Source organism: Lagenorhynchus albirostris, chromosome 10 (assembly GCF_949774975.1).
Source record: "Lagenorhynchus albirostris chromosome 10, mLagAlb1.1, whole genome shotgun sequence".
Lineage (NCBI taxonomy): Eukaryota > Metazoa > Chordata > Mammalia > Artiodactyla > Delphinidae > Lagenorhynchus > Lagenorhynchus albirostris.
The window spans coordinates 11,985,900-12,007,439 of record NC_083104.1 but is presented as its reverse complement, the minus strand read 5'-3'; the positions used below and the strand labels follow the sequence as shown (position 1 = coordinate 12,007,439).

The window sequence follows — 21,540 nt, the reverse complement described above, 5'->3', positions numbered from 1 at the left end:
TCCCCGGGAGAACGCACAGCGCGCCTCAGGCTGGTGCAACGTCACGCCAGCCTCTGCCCCCGCGGGCTCGCCCCGCACTCCAAACCCCTCTCTTCCCCACGGCCTGAGTGAGCCAGAGTCCCCGAAGCAGCTGCTCTTTTAACCCCGTCCTGTCTGAGCGAAGAACTGACGCCCTCTGGCCACCTACAGGCAGAGGCGGGGCCAAATCCAAAGCTGAGCCACGGGTGCTGTGAGAACAAAGAAAAGAAAGGGAAATCTCTCCCAGCAGCCTCAGAAGCAGTGGATTAAAACTCCACAGTCAACTTGAGGTACCTACAACTGTGGAGTACATGAATAGACTACAAATCATCCCAAATTGAGGAGGTGGACTTTGAGAGCAAGATTTATTACTTTTTCCCCTTTTCCTCTTTTTGTGAGTGTGTATGTATATGCTTCTGTGTGAGTTTTGTCTGTATAGCTTTGCTTCCACCATTTATCCTAGGGTTCTATCCGTCCATTTTTTTTTCTTTTTAATAAAAATTTTTTTCTTAACAATTATTTTTTATTTTAATAACTTTATTTAATCTTACTTTATTTTATCTTCTTTCTTTTTCTTTCTTTCCTTCCTTCCCTCCTTCCTTCCTCCCTCCCTCCCTCCCTCCATACCTTCTTTCTTCCTTTCTTCCTTTCTTTCTTTCTTTCTTTCTTTCTTCCTTCCTTCCTTCCTTCCTTCCTTCCTTTCATTCTTTCTACTTTTTGTCCCTTTTATTCTGAGCCGTGTGGATGAAAGGCTCTTGGTGCTGCAGCCAGAAGTCAGTGCTGTGCATCTGAGGTGGGAGAGCCAACTTCAGGACAGTGGTCCACAAGAGACCTCCCAGCTCCACGTAATATCAAACAGCAAAAATCTCCCAGAGATCTCCATCTCTATACCAGCACCCAGCTTCACACAACAACCAGCAGGCTACAGTGCTGGACACCCTATGCCAAACAACTAGCAAGACAGGAACAAAACCCCACCCATTAGCAGAGAGGCTGCATAAAATCATAATAAGTCCACAGACACCCAAAAACACACCACCAGACGTGGACCTGCCCACCAGAAAGACAAGATCCAGCCTCATCCACCAGAACACAGGCACTAGTCCCCTCCACCAGGAAGCTTACACAACCCACTGAAACAACTTTAGCCACTGGGGACAGACACCAAAAACAACGGGAACTATGAACCTGCAGCCTGCAAAAAGGAGACCCCAAGACCCCAAAAACAGTAAGATAAGAAAAGGAGAAGACAGAAAAACTCACAGCAGATGAAGGAGCAAGATAAAAACCCACCAGACCTAACAAATGAAGAGGAAATAGGCAGTCTACCTGAAAAAGAATTCAGAATAATGATAGTCAAGATGATCCAAAGTCTTGGAAAAAGAATAGACTAAGTGCAAGAAACATTTAACAAGAACGTAGAAGAACTAAAGATGAAACAAGGAATGATGAACAACACAATAAATGAAATTAAAAATACTCTAGATGGGATCAATAGCAGAATAACTGAGGCAGAAGAACGGATAAGTGACCTGGAAGATAAAATAGTGGAAATAACTACTGCAGAGCAGAATAAAGAAAAAAGAATGAAAAGAACTGAGGACAGTCTCAGAGACCTCTGGGACAACATTAAACACACCAACATTTGAATTATAGGGATTCCAGAAGAAGAAGAGGAAAGGAAAGGAACTCAGAAAATATTTGAAGAGATTATAGTTGAAAACTTCCCTAATATGCGAAAGGAAATAGTTAATCAAGTCCAGGAAGCACAGAGAGTCCCATACAGGATAAATCCAAGGAGAAATACGCCAAGACACATATTAATCAAACTGTCAAAAATTAAATACAAAGAAAACATATTAAAAGCAGCAGGGAAAAACAACAAATAACACACAAGGGAATCCCCATGAGGTTAACAGCTGATCTTTCAGCACAAACTCTGCAAGCCAGAAGGGACTGGCAGGACTAATATAAAGTGATGAAGGAGAAAAACCTGAAACCAAGATTACTCTACCCAGCAAGGATCTCATTCAGATTTGATGGAGAAATTAAAACCTTTACAGACAAGCAAACGGAGAGAGAGTTCAGCACCACCAAACCAGCTTTACAACAAATGCTAAAGGAACTTCTCTAGGCAAGAAACACAAGAGAAGGAAAAGACCTACAATAACGAACCCAAAACAATTAAGAAAATGGGAATAGGAACATACATATTGATAATTCCCTTAAATGTAAATGGACTAAATGCTCCCACCAAAAGACACAGACTGCCTGAATGGATACAAAAACAAGACCCATATATATACTGTCTACAAGAGACCCACTTCAAACCTAGAGACACATACAGACTGAAAGTAAGGGGATGGAAAAAGATATTCCATGCAAATGGAAATCAAAAGAAAGCTGGAGTAGCAATTCTCATATCAGACAAAATAGACTTTAAAATAAAGACTATCAGAAGAGACAAAGAAGGACACTACATAATGATCAAGGGATCGATCCAAGAAGAAGATATAACAATTGTAAATATTTATGCACCCAACATAGGAGCACCTCAATACATAAGGCAAATACTAACAGCCATAAAAGGGGAAATGGACAGTAACACATTCATAGTTGGGGACTTTAACACCCCACTTTCACCAATGGACAGATCATCCAAATAAAAATAAATAAGGAAACACAAGCTTTAAATGATACATTAAACAAGATGGACTTAATTGATATTTAAGGACATTCCATCCAAAAACAACAGAATACACATTTTTCTCAAGTGCTCATGGAACATTCTCCAGGACAGATCATATCTTGGGTCACAAATTAAGCCTTGGTAAATTTAAGAAAATTGAAATTGTATCAAGTATCTTTTCCGACCACAATGCTCTGAGACTCGATATTACAGGAAAAGATCTGTAAAAAATACAAACACATGGAGGCTAAACAATACACTACTTAATAACGAAGTGATCACTGAAGAAATCAAAGAGGAAATCAAAAAATACCTAGAAACAAATGACAATGGAGACATGACGACCCAAAACCTATGGTATGCAGCAAAAGCAGTTCTAAGAGGGAAGTTTATAGCAATACAATCCTACCATAAGAAACAGGAAACATCTCGAATAAACAATCTAACCTTGCACCTAAAGCAATTAGAGAAAGAAGAACAAAAAAACCCCAAAGTTAGCAGAAGGAAAGAAATCATAAAAATCAGATAAGAAATAAATGAAAAAGAAATGAAGGAAATCATAGCAAAAATAAATAAAACTAAAAGCTGGTTCTTTGAGAAGATAAACAAAATTGATAAATCATTAGCCAGACTCATCAAGAAAAAAAGGGAGAAGACTCAAATCAATAGAATTAGAAATGAAAAAGAGGAAGTAACAACTGACACTGCAGAAATACAAAAGATCACGTGAGATTACTACAAGCAACTCTATGCCAATAAAATGGACAACCTGGAAGAAATGGACAAATTCTTAGAAATGCACAACCTGCCGAGACTGAATCAGGAAGAAATAGAAAATATGAACAGACCAATCACAAGCACTGAAATTGAAACTGTGATTAAAAATCTTCCAAGAAACAAAAGTCCAGGACCAGATGGCTTCACAGGCAAATTCTATCAAACATTTAGAGAAGAGCTAACACCTATCCTTCTCAAATTCTTTCAAAATATAGCAGAGGGAGGAACACTCCCAAATTCATTCTACGAGGCCACCATCACCCTGATACCAAAACCAGACAAGGATGTCACAAAGAAAGAAAACTACAGGCCAGTATCGCTGATGAACATAGATGCAAAAATCCTCAATAAAATACTAGCAAACAGAATCAAACAGCACATTAAAAGGATCATACACCATGATCAAGTGGGGTTTATTCCAGGAATGCAAGGATTCTTCAATATACGCAAATCAATCAACGTGATACACCAGATTCACAAATTGAAGGAGAAAAACCATAGGATCATCTCAATAGATGAAGAAAAAGCTTTTGACAAAATCCAACACCAATTTATGATAAAAACTCTGCAGAAAGTAGGCACAGAGGGAAATTTCCTCAACATAATAAAGGCCATATATGACAAATCCACAGCCAACATCTTCCTCAATGGTGAAAAACTGAAACCATTTCCACTAAGATCAGGAACAAGACAAGGTTGCCCACTCTCACCACTCTTATTCAACATAGTTTTGGAAGTTTTAGCCACAGCAATCAGAGAAGAAAAGGAAATAAAAGGAATCCAAATCGGAAAAGAAGAAGTAAAGCTGTCACTGCTTGCAGATGACATGATACTATACATAGAGAATCCTAAAGATGCTACCAGAAAACTACTAGAACTAATCAATGAATTTGGTAAAGTAGCAGGATACAAAATTAATGCACAGAAATCTCTGGCATTCCTATACACTAATGATGAAAAATCTGAAAGTGAAATCAAGAAAATACTGCCACTTACCATTGCAACAAAAAGAATAAAATATCTAGGAATAAACCTACCTAAGGAGACAAAAGACCTGTATGCAGAAAATTATAAGACACTGATGAAAGAAATTAAAGGTGATAAAAATAGATGGAGAGATATACCCATGTTCTTCGATTGGAAGAATCAACATTGTGAAAATGACTCTACTACCCAAAGCAATCTACAGATTCAGTGCAATCCCTATCAAACTACCACTGGCATTTTTCACAGAACTAGAACAAAAAATTTCACAATTTGTATGGAAACACAAAAGACCCCGAATAGCCAAAGCAATCTTGAGAACGAAAAACGGAGCTGGAGGAATCAGGCTCCTGGACTTCAGACTATACTACAAAGCTACAGTAATCAAGACAGTATGGTACTGGCACAAAAACAGAAAGATAGATCAATCGAACAGGATAGAAAGCCCAGAGATAAACCCACGCACATATGGTCACCTTATCTTTGATAAAGGAGGCAGGAATGTACAGTGGAGAAAAGACAGCCTCTTCAATAAGTGGTGCTGGGAAAACTGGACAGGTACATGTAAAAGTATGAGATTAGATCACTCCCTAACACCACACACAAAAATAAGCTCAAAATGGATTAAAGACCTAAATTTAAGGCCAGAAACTATCAAACTCTTAGAGGAAAATATAGGCAGAACACTCTATGACATAAATCACAACAAGATCCTTTTTGACCCACCTCCTAGAGAAATGGAAATAAAAACAAAAATAAACAAATGGGACCTAATGAAACTTCAAAGCTTTTGCACAGCAAAGGAAACCATTAACAAGACCAAAAGATAACCCTCAGAATGGGAGAAAATATTTGCAAATGAAGCAACTGACAAATGATTAATTTTCCAAAATTTATAAGCAGCTCATGCAGCTCAATAACAAAAAACCAAACAACCCAATCCAAAAATGGGCAGAAGACCTAAATAGACATTTCTCCAAAGAAGATATACAGACTGCCAACAAAACATGAAAGAATGCTCAACATCATTAATCATGAGAGAAATGCAAATCAAAACTACAATGAGATATCATCTCACAACAGTCAGAATGGCCATCATCAAAAAATCTAGAAACAATAAATGCTGGAGAGGGTGTGGAGAAAAGGGAACCCTCTTGCACTGCTGGTGGGAATGTGAACTGGTACAGCCACTATGGAGAACTGTATGGAGGTTCCTTTAAAAACTACAAATACAACTACCATATGACCCAGCAATCCCACTACTGGTCATATACCCTGAGAAAACCATAATTCAAAAAGAGTCATGCACCAAAATGTTCATTGCCGCTCTATTTAAAATAGCCAGGAGATAGAAACAACCTAAGTGTCCATCATTGGATGAATGGATAAAGAAGATGTGGCACATATATACAATGGAATATTACTCAGCCATAAAAAGAAACGAAATTGAGCTATTTGTAATGAGGTGGATGGACCTAGAGTCTGTCATACAAAGTGAAGTAAGTCAGAAAGAGAAAGACAAATACCGTATGCTAACACATATATATGGAATTTAAGAAAAAAAATGTCATGAAGAACCTAGGGGTAAGACAGGAATAAAGACACAGACCTACTACAGAATGGACTTAAGGATATGGGGAGGGAGAAGGGTAAGCTGTGACAAAGCGAGAGAGTGTCATGGACATATATACACTACCAAACGTAAAATAAATAGCTAGTGAGAAGCAGCCGCATAGCACAGGGAGATCAGCTCTGAGCTTTGTGACCACCTAGAGGGGTGGGATAGGGAGGGAGGGAGGGAGACGCAAGAGGGAAGAGATATGGGAACATATGTATATGTATAACTGATTCACGTTGTTATAAAGCAGAAACTAACACACCATTGTAAAGCAATTATACTCCAATAAAGGTGTAAAAAAAAAAACTCTACAAACAATAAATGCTGGAGAGGGTGTGGAAAAAAGTGAACCCTCTTGCACTGTTGGTGGGAATGTAAACTGATACAGCCACTATGGAGAACAGTATGGAGGTTCCTTAAAAAACTATAAATAGAACTACCATATGACCCAGCAATCCCACTACTGGGCATATACCCTCAGAAACCCATAATTCAAAAAGAGTCATGTACCACATGTTCAATGCAGCTCTATTTCCAATAGCCAGGACATGGAAGCAACCTAAGTGTCCATCGACAGATGAACGGATAAAGAAGATGTGGCACATATATACAATGGAATATTACTCAGCCATAAAAAAGAACAAAACTGAGTTATTTTTAGTGAGATGGATGGACGTAAAGTCTGTCATACAGAGTGAAGTAAGTCAGAAAGAGAAAAACAAATACCGTATGCTAACATATATATATGGAATCTAAAAAAAAAAAAAAAGGTTCTGAAAAACCGAGGGGCAGTACTGGAATAAAGATGCAGACGTAGAGAATGGACTTGAGGACGTGGGGAGGGGAAAGGGTAAACTGTGACGAAGTGAGAGAGTGTCATGGACATATATACACTACCAAATGTAAAACAGATGGCTAGTGGGAAGCAGCCACATAGCACAGGGAGATCAGCTCAGTGCTTTGTGTTCACCTAGAGGGGTGGGATAGGGAGGGTGGGAGAGAGATGCAAGAGGGAGGTGATATGGGGATATATGTAAATGTATAGCTGATTCACTATGTTATAAAGCAGAAACTAACACACCATTGTAAAGCAATTATACTCCAATAAAGATGTTTAAAAAAATAAAAAGAGAGAAAACGAAATGCTTTTAACATTGCTTCATTAATGTATGGTTTTGCTGACAAAAGAGCAGAAAGAAAGGAACACTCATGGAGGGAAACTTGCGATACACAGTCTGGAAAAGAGTTTGGATATATATCTGAAACCCTTATGAAGAAAGTTTTCTAGTCTTTGACTCACTAATTTCACTGTTAGGAATCTATCTTTTAAAAAATCATCAGACTAATAAGGACCTACTGTATAGCACAGGGAACTCTTCTCAATACTCTGTAATGACCTACGTGGAAAACAAATCTAAAAAAGAGTGGATATATATATATGTATAATTGATTCACTCTGCTGTATAGCAGAAACTAACACAACATTGTAAATCAACTATATTCCAATAATAATGTTTTAAAAAATCATCAGAGATACAATTTAATATCTATGCATAAGATGTTCATTGTTGTTTAGCAGAAAAACAGATATAAATTTGCAAAAATAAGAGGTAAATAAATTAGGGTTCATTCAAATGACAAGTTATCCAGCTGCTAAAAGACATGTATTTGTGAAGAACTGCTAATGACAGATAAAATGTTGCTGATATTACACAGGGAAAAACAGTAGGATTTTAAATATTATAGTATGACCCAAAAGCAATATGTAAAAAATATATAGGCACATATACACCAGAAACATTTATGCTGGCATCTATGGTAGTTAAGAGCATGGCCTTTGAAAACAAACCGACCTGGTTCAAATCCCAGCTGTGCTGCTTTCCAGCTGTATAACCTTGGGCAAGTTAGTTAACCTCTGTGTGCCTCAGAATGCTCACCTGGAAAATGGGGATAACAGTACCTACCTTACAGAGCTGAAGAGACATTAAATGAGATAATTCATGCAAATGGCTCAGCAACATCCCTGGCACTCTGCAAGTGCTCACTAACTACTAGCCATTAGGAGCATCATCAACATAGGAGACGAATGGGGGGAAATGCACCTAAACGTTAACAGGGGTTACCTATCTGTGGGTGGTAGGATTCCAGATCCTTTCAATTTTCTCCTGTGTACACTTCTTGTTTTTTCAAAGTTTCCACAACAAGTGTTATGGAATCGGAAGGAAAAAGGTGTTACAGAAAAAGAACGTCTGGTTAATTATTAGTATTTGCTACGTGCGGTGGTGGACGGAGGCAGGAAGGGGGCAGCACGTGGGGCAGAGAGCGAGCAGCGCTTTCACTCATTGCTGGTGGTTTCTCGGTGCGCTGCAGCCGCCGCCATCCGTCACAAGCCTCGCTACTCACAGGCGCAGTCCCTCGAAAGCCGTCCTCTCCGGTGTTGGTCACAGGAAACTCGCCCTGCCAAATGTTGGCATAATGTTGGCCCTTCGGCTGCAGTCTGTTGCCCCAGGGGAAGAGTCTGTCAGAAGAGACACAGGCATCAGCCTGTCAAACAGACACAGGCTTCTGGACGAAAGTCAAGAGGAGGAAGGCAGTGAAAGAGAGAACATTGCTTGCTTGTTCCGAGTGAGCTATTTTTAAAAAAAAAAAAATACATAAAGCTTTTAATCAGGATTTTTTTTTAACTTCCGCACAACCAGTTCACGTCAAGTTCACAACAACCTTGGTCTCTCCCGAGGACTCAGGAGGCCTGAAATAAATCACAGAACTAAAAGAAGGGCTTATAGGAGGCTGGGAAAGCAGACATCATCCTGGACTTATATGGAAGCATGATCAGGCAACATCACACCGCACTTTTTTATAAAGCCTTCGTTATTTTAAGGAGCCTTTCCTAGATGTGACCCAAACATGAGTTTTCTGTCTCATGGCTCTGGAAGCAAAAGATATATTGCTGCTTCAGGAGATGCCTAAAATAAGAAAATCCAAAAAGCAAGGCAGCCTGCCAGGAGGCTCTAAGGAGGACTATGTGACACGGGGATGGGGGCTCAATTGCCGTAGCCCACCTCACCACACACATGGCTTTGGGAGACTGTCAGGGGGTGGTGATTCCTGCATCCATGTTTCCTAAGTAACTTCACGGGCAGGAAGAAAGCCCAGCAGGAGTAAGCTGCGATCTGGCTGTGGTTTTAAATCAACTGTCCAGCCAAAGTAAGTTCCGTAGATTTAGAAAAAGGTCCACATACTGTTAGGCAAAGACGAGACCCTCCAAGTACCTATTTTGCAGGCCTCCTCGACAGCTGTACTCCCACTCGGCTTCCGTGGGCAACCGCTTCCCGGCCCATGTGCAGTAGGCGACGGCATCGTTCCAGGAGACGTGAAGAACCGGGTGATCTGGCCTGGGGAACAGCGAGAGCAGAGTGAGCAGGGCAGGAACTAGAACAGGAACAGGAACAGGAACCAGCAGGACCGGCTTCAGCAAAGTGCCCATCAGCACCTTCACCTCAATCTGTGATGCTGAGGTGAGCCTGGTCCCCAAATCCAGCCCCAGCCGGGTCACATCTGTCACCCTCTACCACGGGTTTCTGACATCCAAGGCTCCCAAAGAGGTTATGATCCCGCTTGGAACAAGACTCAAAACATTTCTTCACTTTGCATGCAGGCCTGGACCCCCAGAGAATCTCACTTGGAGCAGTAGGTGTGGAGACGCACCAGCCAGATCCCCCTATGAGGAAGGAATGATTTTCCAGCTGCTGGGCGTGGCATCAGCAGAAGCTTCCAGCTCTCGGCTCCTTTAGGAGAGCTGCAAAGAGCCGCCTTACAGCCAGCGAGGACCAACCACGGCAGAGGCATAAAGGCGCAGCCGTGTGAGTTCACCATAGCTAAATCCTACGTGCGTCATTTATACCCCAGAGCCCCAAGGACTGGGTGGGATGTCCTGGACCTGCACTGTAGTCTTGGCTTCTCCCTCTGCCCAATCCTGTTTCCTCCCCATCCCTTCCACAGGTGTGGATCCCCTTATACAAATATTCTTCACACCAAGCTCTATCTAAGCATCTGTTTCCAGAGAATCCAATCTGTGATACTTGGCCTTAAACTTTGTCTCTTTCTGCTATAGATGAGTCAGCTATATGTGCCTCACTCTAGCAAGTGAGGAATCTAGCAGATTCCAAATAAATCTTTATTTTTTCTAAAGGTATAGAGGGGTAGGGAAGGTTAGGGGGAAAGTTTGGGAGTAAGGGAATAAACATATTTACCCAGCACCAGATAACTTTAATTCCCTACTCACTCTTTCTCAGGTGGACTCTACATTCCTAGGCTATTTCTTAAGCATCTTTGAATTCCCTACAGTAATTACACAACTTTCACTTATTCTTTAAAAGCGTTTATTGAGTACCTATTACATGCCAGTCACTGTTTTCAACACTGATATTAAGACATGCACTTTTCTCAGAAGAAGGACTCACTCAGTGGATATAATACATTCCACTCTCACTTTTCCTTCTACCCTTCACTTTTTCTTCTACTATTAAATTCAGGAAAGAAGATAATAATTGGGACCTAAGAGGCCGTCAACCTGAGGTACCCAAGAATCCTACAACTTTCCACCTCATGGCCTATTTCTACCACAGAGGCTACCACCTCAGGCTTTGAAAGATTTCTGACGTTTTCAAGGGGCTATATCCCTAAAGCTGAACTTCATGTACTTCCAGATTCCTGACAATGAGGTCAATAACCGGGAATGTTGTCAAAAATAGAAGCTCGAAAATCCCATCTGAAAAATTGGGTTAGGAGAACAGTTTTCTTGGGCTGTTGAGATGCTGAGTCCTGACCCAAACCTTTCTGCGTCTTCAGGGCTTAAAGTGCTATCCATTTTTGCTTGAGATAATTATTTCTTTGCCACCCTGGAGACTTGCTGACCGACTTGCAGCTCTGTGGTTTTTCGGTCAGACGGTGGCTTCAAAGTATGTCAGTCCAGGACTGGAGACAACATGAGTCCTAAACCCAAGGGATGAGCTTCTACCGCGGTCACCTGGCAGGACACCACCACTTATCTGTAAGACAGATGGTCTCCTTCCTCACAATGACCCACTCATGAGGGAGAGCAAACAGACAAGTTGTAAAGGTTAAACATGTCATGAGATTTGTAATAGGCCTGTCAAAGGGGGAAAAAATCTCCAAGAGGGAACCCTCTGACAGGCCAAATGAGGGAGGAGGAAGGCCACTTATTAAGAGCTCTCTGTGAGCTAGGTGCTATGTTTGGGTCTGTACATACAGTATTTCCTGCCATCCTATTTTCCTACCGACCAAGTCAGTAGAGTTTGTCATACTCACTCTTTTATACAAGATGGCCACTGAGTTTCTTTTCAACAGCATAGGAACCTATTTTGGAATGAAACATGTCATCTGGGGAAAGACCCACCAGCCTCACCTGTGCAGGACAGTAGAGTCGGGCCCTTCTGGGTGTCTCCAGTTAGCGCCTTTAACAGGTAACCACCAGGGAGCCGCTGCCACCTCAAAGCAACCCAGAATAAGCTGAGGTTAGCTACGATGCCTCTAGAAAAACACTGACTCAGTCTGTGCAGAAAAATATCTCTCTTAAGGTCTTCAACTTCCAGTTGACTTACCATTTACCAGAATATCAAAAATAAAGATTTATATGTAACTAAATCTAACAAATAAGCATTATCTCGGGAATTCTCTGGCGGTCCACTGGTTAGGACTCGATGTTTCACTGCTGTGGTCCAGGTTCAATCCCTGGTTGGGGAACTAAGATCCAGCAAGCCACACGCTGTGGCCAAAAAAAACAAAAGCATTATCTCCCATCATAAAGCACCACAGTGATTAAATAAATACGTATCTAAATGGTGTGTGTCTCCAAGAATTTTAAAAGACACACTGCTAGCTAACCCTCTATAATCTCTAACAAGTGAGACAGGTAGTACTCCTCCTATTTAAAAGATGGTGAAACAGCATTAATCTTACAGTTAAGCACCGGGCTGAAGGTCAACCAAGGTAGCCAGAGACCAAGCTGAAGCATAGCATAAAGAGCTGGAGTGTGTTTTCAAAAGACCCTGGTTAATATCCAGCCCAACAATAGTTGTATGGCTCTGGGCAAGTTCACTGCTTGCCTGGCCCCAGAGTCCTCATCTGTGAAATGGGAGCAGGCCCGCCTGCCTCACCTACCTCAGACTCAAAGGAGGCTGCATTAGATAGGACTGGGAAGTGGTCAGCCCAGCTCCTGTTCCCAGAACCTTACCTCCTACTTTACAGTTCTGTTAACCCAAATACCAATATCAAGTGGCCCTCATTTAGTGACTGATTGAGAACGTGGCTTTGGAGTCAGGCAAAATGAGATGTGACTCATGGCTCTGCCACTCCTGCGGTGACCCCTGGTAACCTAATCAACCTCCCCACACCTGTTTTCTCATTTGTAGGTGAAGACAGTAACAATGCCTACCTCAGGGGTTATTACCAGGAGGAAACAGAACATACACACAGGGCTTAGGACTATGCCTAGCACTTAGCAAGCACTCAGTAAAGGGAACCAGTCTCAACTAGGGGCCTCATGACAGGAAGAGAGTTACAAAAAAATTACCATCATCAATGATGCTAATACTAAGTAAAGAAGTTTGCAAATGTTTCTTCTAATATAAACCAGAGCAGACTCAAGGTTATCCCCATGACAATGTTACTCTCAATCCTCTGCGTCCTGATGAGCCAGCCTGAGTGGAAGAGAAGAGGGAATGTGTTCCTGCTAACAATTACAGCAATCACTGAAAACACCAAACCCTGTCTTGTTCTTTTTTCACATCAGCGCAATCAAAACATTCATGGTATTCCAATCACAATTTGATGGAAAAAGCCAAATTCTTTTATATTTCAACGAAAGAGGCATTGTGTCCTTAAAGGACACTACTGCAAAGTGTTTTATTTTTCAGAGAGCAGGAGAGGTGAAAGGCATGGCTTCTTCCTATTCCTTCTGTGGTACTGCGGAATCTTTAATGGGGAGATGTTCTCGCTGACTACTCTGCTTGATGTTTAGGTGCCAGTGACAGGTAACTCATTCCATGTCAAGGGAAGACCTGCAGAGAAAGCCCAGGTCATCCCACTCTTACATTCCAGTATCTTTACATCACTCACCCACCTCTACCCCACCCCCAACACTAAGGCCACCAGAAGGTTCTATTTCTCAAATAAAAACTAAAAAATTTTAAAAAAAGAGAAGAAGAAGAAGAAAAAAAAACAAACAGGAAAAATGTTAACCTTCATTAAATCTGGGTGGTAGGAACTAGAATGCCTATTTTTCTTATACCCTATTGTGCTTTGAAATATTTCATCATTAGCAATTTTTTTAACATCTTTATTGGCGTATAATTGCTAACACAATGGTGTGTTAGTTTCTGCTGTATAACAAAGTGAATCAGCTATACATATACATATATCCCCATATCTCCTCCCTCTTGCGTCTCCCTCCCACCCTCCCTATCCCACCCCTCTAGGTGGACACAAAGCACGGAGCTGATCTCCCTGTGCTATGCGGCTGCTTCCCACTAGCTACCTATTTTACATTTGGTAATGTATATATGTCCATGCCACTCTCTCACTTCATCCCAGCTTACCCTTTCCCCTCCCCATGTCCTCAAGTCCATTAGCAATTTTTTAAATAAATTTATTTATCTATTCTATTACTGATGGGCATTTGGGTAGCTTCCAGTTTGGGCTACTATGAATGGTACTACTTCTGTGAACATTCTTGAAAGCTCATGACTTAGTAAATATGCATAAGCATTTCTGCTGATTGCATACTGTGGAGTGGAACTGCTGGATCCCAGGGTAGACACAGGCACAGCTTTAGTAAAGACAGCTGAACACAAGCCTTAATGGCAGAAGTCCTCCACGGTTCCCAACCTTCTTCAACAGGGAACTTCCATGGAGTTGGCTTGTGTGCGGTAGACCCAGGGCAGCTGCTCCAGTGGCCTATGAGTCCATTCCCTTTCCCTCTCCTCTTCCCCTTAACTCACTCTGGTTGCAAATATTTACTGAGCACCTACTATCTGCCTGGAGCTAAGCCTAATTCCTAAAGGGGATCTTCAACTCCCAGAATCCTCTGAGTATGACTTAAGACAGTCGGTATATTGAGAGTTTTTCAATTATTTATTGCACATATTTATCTTACATGGTTAACTACACAAAGCAGGATACAAAGTGTGAACCTAGGCATTTTATTTTCTTCCAAAAATATCTACAAAACTCAAATTGGTGGGTCTGGGTACCACCTTACACACATCACTTCTATAGCTCCTACTCAACTTCCTCCCTGTCATATACACACACTTGCCTCTCCTTCTAGATATCTGCTTTTCATTTCTCCCACTATCACTCTTGAATGAAATCTTTCACATTTCTTAGCAACCCATCGAAAACAGACCACCGCAGCACTACTGACTTATTAGGCCACATAATTCCTTGTTGGAGGGGTGCTGTCCCGTGCGTTGTAGGATGCTCAGCCGCATCGCAGACCCCTCCCCACTAGATGCCAGTAACATCCTACGCGCAACCCAACTATGACAACCAAAACTGTACCCATATTCACCATGCCCCAAACAAGACAAAGCTACGGGTCCTATAAGGGAACCTAACGGCATCGCCACCTGTCAGAAAGACTGTAAGTCCCCATTGTAATGGTCAGATGCAGAGTCAGGAACCATTTCCACATAGGACACATGAAGAAGGAAAGGTAAGTAACCAAAGTCACCCACAACAGAACATAGCCAAGTTTTCCTGGGAAAGCCATGCTTTCTGGCCAAACTAATGGCAAATCCCATCAAGTGTCACCAGGTGCCTTCTTCCAAATATCACTGTTAACTCCATGTTTTTATTTATTTATTAGCATCTTTATTTGAGTATAATTGCTTTACAATGGTGTGTTAGTTTCTGCTTTATAACATAGTGAATCAGCTATACATAAACATATATCCCAATATCTCCTCCCTCTTGAGTCTCCCTCCCACCCTCCCTATCCCACCACTAGGAGGTCACAAAGCACCGAGCTGATCTCCCAGTGCTATGTGGCTACTTCCCACTAGCCATCTATTTTACATTTGGTAGTGTATAATGTCCATGCCACTCTCTCACTTCGTCCCAGCTTACCGTTTCCCCTCCCCCTGTCCTCAAGTTCATTCTCTACATTTGCGTCTTTATTCCTGTCCTGCCCATAGGTTCTTCAGAACCATTTTCTTTTTTAGATTCCAAATACACGTGTTAGCATAAGGTATTTGTTTTTCTCTTTCTGACTTACTTCACTCTGTATGACAGACTCAACGTCCATCCACCTCACTACAAATAACTCAATTTCGTTTCTTTTTATGGCTGAGTAATATTCCATTGTATATATGGGCCACATCTTCTTTATCCATTCATCTGTTGATGGACACTTAGATTGCTTACATATCCTGGCTATTGTAAATAGAGCTGCAATGAACACTGTGGTACATGACTCTTTTTGAATTATGGTTTTCTGAGGGTATATGCCCAGGAGTGGGATTGCTAGGTCGTATGGTAGTTCTCTTTTTAGTTTTTTAAGGAACCTCCATACTGTTCTCCATAGTGGCTGTATCAGTTTACATTCCCACGAACAGTGCAAGAGTGTTCCCTTTTCTCCACACCCTCTCTGGCATTTACTGTTTGTAGATTTTTTGATGATGGCCATTCTGACTGGCGTGAGGTGATACCTCATTGTAGTTTTGATTTGCATTTCTCTAATGATTAGTGATGTTGAGCATCCTTTCATGTGTTTGTTGGCAATCTGTACATCTTCTTTGGAGAAATGTCTATTTAGGTCTTCTGCCCATTTTTGGATTGGGTTGTTTGTTTTTTTGATATGGAGCTACATGAGCTGCTTGTAAATTTCGGACATTAATCCTCTGTCAGTTGCTTCATTTGCAAATATTTTCTCCCATTCTGAGGGTTGCCGTTTCTCCTTGTTTACGTTTTCCTTTGCTGTGCAAAAGCAGGTAGGATTGTATTGCTATAAACTTCCCTCTTAGAACTGCCTTTGCTGCATCCCATAGGTTTTGGGCCATCATGTTTCCATTGTCATTTGTTTCTAGGTATTGTCCGATTTCCTCTTTGATTTCTTCAGTGATATCTTGGTTATTAAGTAGTGTATTGTTTAGCCTCCATGTGTTCGTGTTTTGTACAGATTTTTTTCCTGTAATTGATATCTAGTTTCATAGTGTTGTGGACGGAAAAGATACTTGATATAACTTCAATTTTCTTAAATTTACCAAGGCTTAATTTGTGACCCAAGATATGACCTATCCTGGAGCATGTTCCATGAACACTTGAGGAGAAAGTGTGTTCTGTTGTTTTTGGATGGAATGTCCTATAAATATCAATTAAGTCCATCTTGTTTAATGTATCATTTAAAGCTTGTGTTTCCTTATTGATGTTCATTTTGGATGAGCTGTCCATTGGTGAAAGTGGGGTGTTAAAGTCCCCCAGTATTATGATTGTATTACTTTTGATTTCCCCTTTTATGGCTGTTAGTATTTGCCTTATGTATTGAGGTGCTCCTATGTTGGATGCATAAATATTTACAGTTGTTATATCTTCTTCTTGGATTGATCCCTTGATCATTATATAGTGTCCTTTTTTGTCTCTTGTAATAGTCTTTAATTTAAAGTGTATTTTGTCTGATATGAGAATTGCTACTCCAGCTTTCTTTTGCTTTCCATTTGCATGGAATATCTTTTTCCATCCCCTCACTTCAGTCTGAATGTGTCCCTAGGTCTGAAGTGGGTCTCTTGTAGACAGCATATATATGGGTCTTGTTTTTGTATCCCTTCAGCCAGTCTATGTCTTTTGGTTGGAGCATTTAATCCATTTACATTTAAGGTAGTTATTGACATGTGTGTTCCTATTACCATTTTCTTAATTGTTTTCAGTTTGTTATTGTAGGTCTTCTTCCTTCTCTTGTGTTTCCTGCCTAGAGTAGTTCCTTTAGCATTTGTTGTAAAGCTGGTTTGGTGGTGCTGAATTCTCTTAGCTTCTGCTTGTCTGTAAAGGTTTTAATTTCTCCGTCGAATCTGAATGAGATCCTTGCTGGGTAGAGTAATCTTGGTTGTAGGTTTTTCCCTTTCATCACTTTAAATATGTCCTGCCACTCCCTTCTGGCTTGCAGAGTTTCTGCTGAAAGATCAGCTGTTAATATTATGGGGATTCTCTTGCATGTTATTTGTTGTTTTTCCCTGCTGCTTTTAATATTTTTTCTTTGTATTTAATGTTTGATAGTTTGACTAATATGTGTCTTGGCGTGTTTCTCTTTGGATTTACCCTGTATGGGACTCTCTGCATGTCCTGGACTTGACTGACTGCTTCCTTTCCCATATTAGGGAACTTTTCAACTATAATCTCTTCAAATATTTTCTCAGTCCCTTTCTTTTTCTCTTCTTCTTCTGGGACCCCTATAATTCGAATGTTGGTGCATTTAATGTTGTCCCAGAGGTCTCTGAGACTGTCCTCAATTCTTTTCATTCTTTTTTCTTTATTTTGCTCTGCAGTAGTTATTTCCACTATTTTATCTTCCAGGTCACTTATCCGTTCTTCGCCCTCAGTTATTCTGCTATTGATTCCTTCTAGAGAAGTTTTAATTTCATTTATTGTGTTGTTCATCATTGTTTGTTTGCTCTTTAGTTCTTCTACATTGTCATTAAACATTTCTTGTATTTTCTCCATTCTATTTCCAATATTTTGGATCATCTTTACTATCATTACTCTGAATTCTTTTTCAGGTAGACTGCCTATTTCCTCTTCATTTGTTAGGTCTGGTGGGTTTTTATCTTGCTCCTTCATCTGCTGTGTGTTCCTCTGTCTTCTCATTTTGCTTAACTTACTGTGTTTGAGGTCTCCTTTTCGCAGGCTGCAGGTTCATAGTTCCCATTGTTTTTTATGTCCGCCCCCAGTGGCTAACGTTGGTTCAGTGGGCTGTGTAGGCTTCCTGGTGGAGGGGACTAGTGCCTGTGTTCTGGTGGATGAGGCTGGATCTTGTCTTTCTGTTGGACAGTACAACGTTCAGTGGTGTGTTTTGGGGTGTCTGTGACCTTATTATGATTTTAGGCAGCCTCTCTGCTAACGGGTGGGGTTGTGTTCCTGTCTTGCTAGTTGTTTGGCAGATGGTGTCCAGCACTGTAGCTTGCTGGTTATTGAGGGGAGCTGGGTCTTAGCCATGAGATGGAGATCTCTGGGAGAGCTTTTGCTGTTTGATATTACATGGAGCTGGGAGGTCTCTGGTAGACCAGTGTCCTGAACTCGGCTCTCCTACCTCAGAGGCACAGGCCTGACACCTGGCCAGAGCACCAAGCTCCTGTCAGCCAAATGGCTCAGAAGAAAAGGGAGAAAAAAAGAAAGAAAAATAAAGTAAAGTTATTAAAATTAAAATTTTTTTAAATTATTAAAAATAAAAAAATTAAAAAGTAATAAAAAAAAGAACACAAGAAAGAAAGAAAGAAGGGAGCAACCAAACCAAAAAACAAATCCACCAATAACAAGTGCTAAAAACTATACTTAGAAAAAAAAAAAGAAAAAGGACAGACAGAACGCTAGGAAAAATGGTAAAAGAAAAGCTACACAGACAAAATCACACAAATAAGCATAGACATACACACTCACAAAAAGAGAAAAAAAATATATATATATGTATATATAAAAATAAGAGACCTACCAAATCAATAAACAAATCTACCAATGATAATAAACTCTAAATACTAAACTAAGACAAACATAAAACCAGGAACAAATTAGATGCAGAAAGCAAACCACAAGTCCACAGTTGCTCCCAAAGTCCACCACCTCAAGTTGGGATGATTTGTTGTCTATTCACGTATTCCACAGATGTAGGGTACATCAAGTTGATTGTGGAGATTTAATCTGCTGCTCCTGAGGCTGCTGGGAGAGATTTCCCTTTCTCTTCTTTGTTCGCACAGCTCCTGGGGTTCAGCTTTGGATTTGGCCTCAACTCTGCATGTAGGTCACCTGAGGGCGTCTGTTCTTTGCCCAGACAGGTCGGGGTTAAAGGAGCAGCTGATTAGGGGGCTCTGGCTCACTCAGACCAGGGTGAGCGAGGGGTATGGAATGTGGGGCAAGCCTGCGGCAGCAGAGACTGCCATAATGTTGCAACAGCCTGAGGTACGCTGTGTGTTCTCCCAGGGAAGTTGTCCCTGGATCCCGGGACCCTGGCAGTGGTGTGCTGCACAGGCTCCCGGGAGGAGAGGTGTGGATAGTAACCTGTGCTTGCACACAGGCTTGCTGGCTGCAACAGCAGCCTTAGCACTTCATGCCCGTCTCTGGGGTCCATGCTGATAGCTGTGGCTCGTGCCCGTCTCCAGAGCTCCTTTAGGTGGTGCTCTGAATCCCCTCTTCTCACGCACCTGGAAACAACTGTCTCTTGCCTCTTCAGCAGCTCCAGACTTTTTCCCGGACTCCCTCCCGGCTAGCTGTGGTGCACTAGCCCCCTGCAGGCTGTGTTCATGCAGCCAACCCCAGTCCTCTCCCTGGGATTTGACCTCCAAAGCATGAGCCTCAGCTCCCAGCCCCCACCTGCCCCAGTGGGTAAGCAGACAAGCCTCTCGGTCTGGTGAGTGCTGGTCGGCACCGATCCTTTGTGCGGGAATCTCTCCGCTTTGCCCTCTGCACCCCTGTTGCTGCACTATCCTCCGTGGCTCTGAAGCTCCCCACCCCACCACCCCCCGTCTCCACCAATTAAGGGGCTTCCTAGTGTGTGGAAGCTTTTCCTCCTTTACAGCTCCCTCCCAGAGGTGCAGGTGCTGTCCCTGTTTTTTGTCTGTTTTTTCATTTTTCTTTTGCCTTCCCCAGACACGTGGGGAGTTTCTTGCCTTTTGGGAGGTCTGAGGTCTTCTGCCAGCGTTCAGTAGATGTTTTGTAGGAGTTGTTCCACATGTAGATGTATCTCTGATATATTTGTGGGGAGGAAGGTGATCTCCACGTCTTACTCCTCTGCCATCTTGAAGGTCCCCCTCAACTCCATGTTTTTAAAAACTGTTCTTGAACGCCTGGTCATGTCTTGAAAATAAATGCTATTCTACTATGTCTAGGAACTTATGAAATAAGCACCTTTTGAGAGTCATATGAGCCAGTTAATTCAAGGTTACGTTGCAAATTATGACATCTCTCATTCCTTTTCTTTAACAGAAATAGTCTTCAGGTGTGTTGTTTCCAGATTCACAGCAGCAACATGATCGGACTAGCATATGTGACAAGCCTCAGCCTAAAAAGAGAAATTTGGGTGTTGGGGGGGTGGGGAATGTGGTTGCCCATCTACATATATTCTGTTCAACTGAGACATTTCTAGCTGAGTTACAGCACTCCCTCATATCCAGGGAGAAAAGGACTTAACTTGACCTATTTCAAGTCAACCATCTCCATAGCGACTGTCTTGGGTTTAAGTTGAAACAGCTGTACCAGACAGCCAGAAACCAATTACAATGTAAATAGGATCCTTGTGCGTATTGATATCCCCTTGAGAAATGGACTGAGAGCAAAGACATCTTTTCCCACCTCTCCCTAGGGACATAACCATACATGTAGTAACAGCTTAAAGAAAAGAAAAGGGGAAGACAGCAAAGGTGCCTTTATTCTTGCCAAGTGGTAAATTATGCTTCTCATACACACACAGCCTAGATTGAAGTCGGCACAGGAAAAAGAGCACTGTGTAATTATGCACATTCAAGTGTAAAGATGTCAAGTTCACGACTTTACAACTGTTCTTTTAAAATTGAATGCATTTAGACAAGAGAATTAAAAAGATGGACATTTCTTGAAACGCAGTATAAACATGACGGTTACCCCATAAAAAGAGCCTGGGAGAATTTTTCAACTGGCACCAGGAAACAATGAGAAATCACAGATCTGTTCAAATTCATGAAGTATAAATAAAACTGGATGAGAATCAAATGCAACTAAAGGAATAAAATGGAATAGAAGGCACACAATGAGTAAAAATCTCTTTCTTCAACACCTAACACAAATGTAGAAAATTGAGAACTAGGCTTAAATAAAGACTAAAAACAAATTCATCATGAAAATAGATAGGTACTCAAGTCTGACAGCTTATTTCAAATTAAATCCTAAAGCAGGTACCTCGACTACTTAATAGAACATATTAGAGTGAAAAATCCATGCTTTTTCAAACAGAGTACAAATATTTAAGAAATTTAAGGCAGATCTGAAATGTCTCAATACTTTTTGCTTCAGTTTGTAGTGAAATTCCTCATGCTAGAATACACTGCATTCCATGACACCAATCGGTATACTCTAAACATTCATTACGTTTCCTTAAGAGAGTAGCAGAAATCCTATAGACTCACTCATTATAGACAATGTGTAAAAAATAGCCTAAGGGAGCAGGCAGACAGCAGAAGAAAGAAAAAATACAATC

At 41.2% G+C, this 21,540-nt stretch overlaps 1 protein-coding gene across 7 annotated transcripts in view; it reads right to left on the bottom strand.

Moving 5' to 3' along the window:
- The window catches only part of SUMF1 (sulfatase modifying factor 1), a 111,620-nt gene that overhangs the window by 47,101 nt on the left and 42,979 nt on the right, over nt 1–21,540 (bottom strand). For all 7 annotated transcript variants that reach the window (XR_009542716.1, XR_009542717.1, XM_060161327.1 and 4 more), the window contains 3 exons: nt 11,515–11,597; nt 9,359–9,481; nt 8,490–8,604 (listed from right to left, as the gene is read on the bottom strand). Coding sequence is in view for 5 of the 7 variants with exons in the window: in XM_060161327.1 (XP_060017310.1) it covers nt 8,490–8,604; nt 9,359–9,481; nt 11,515–11,597 (321 nt within the window). In the remaining 2 variants the exon portion in view is untranslated. The remainder of the gene's footprint in view (nt 1–8,489; nt 8,605–9,358; nt 9,482–11,514; nt 11,598–21,540) is intronic.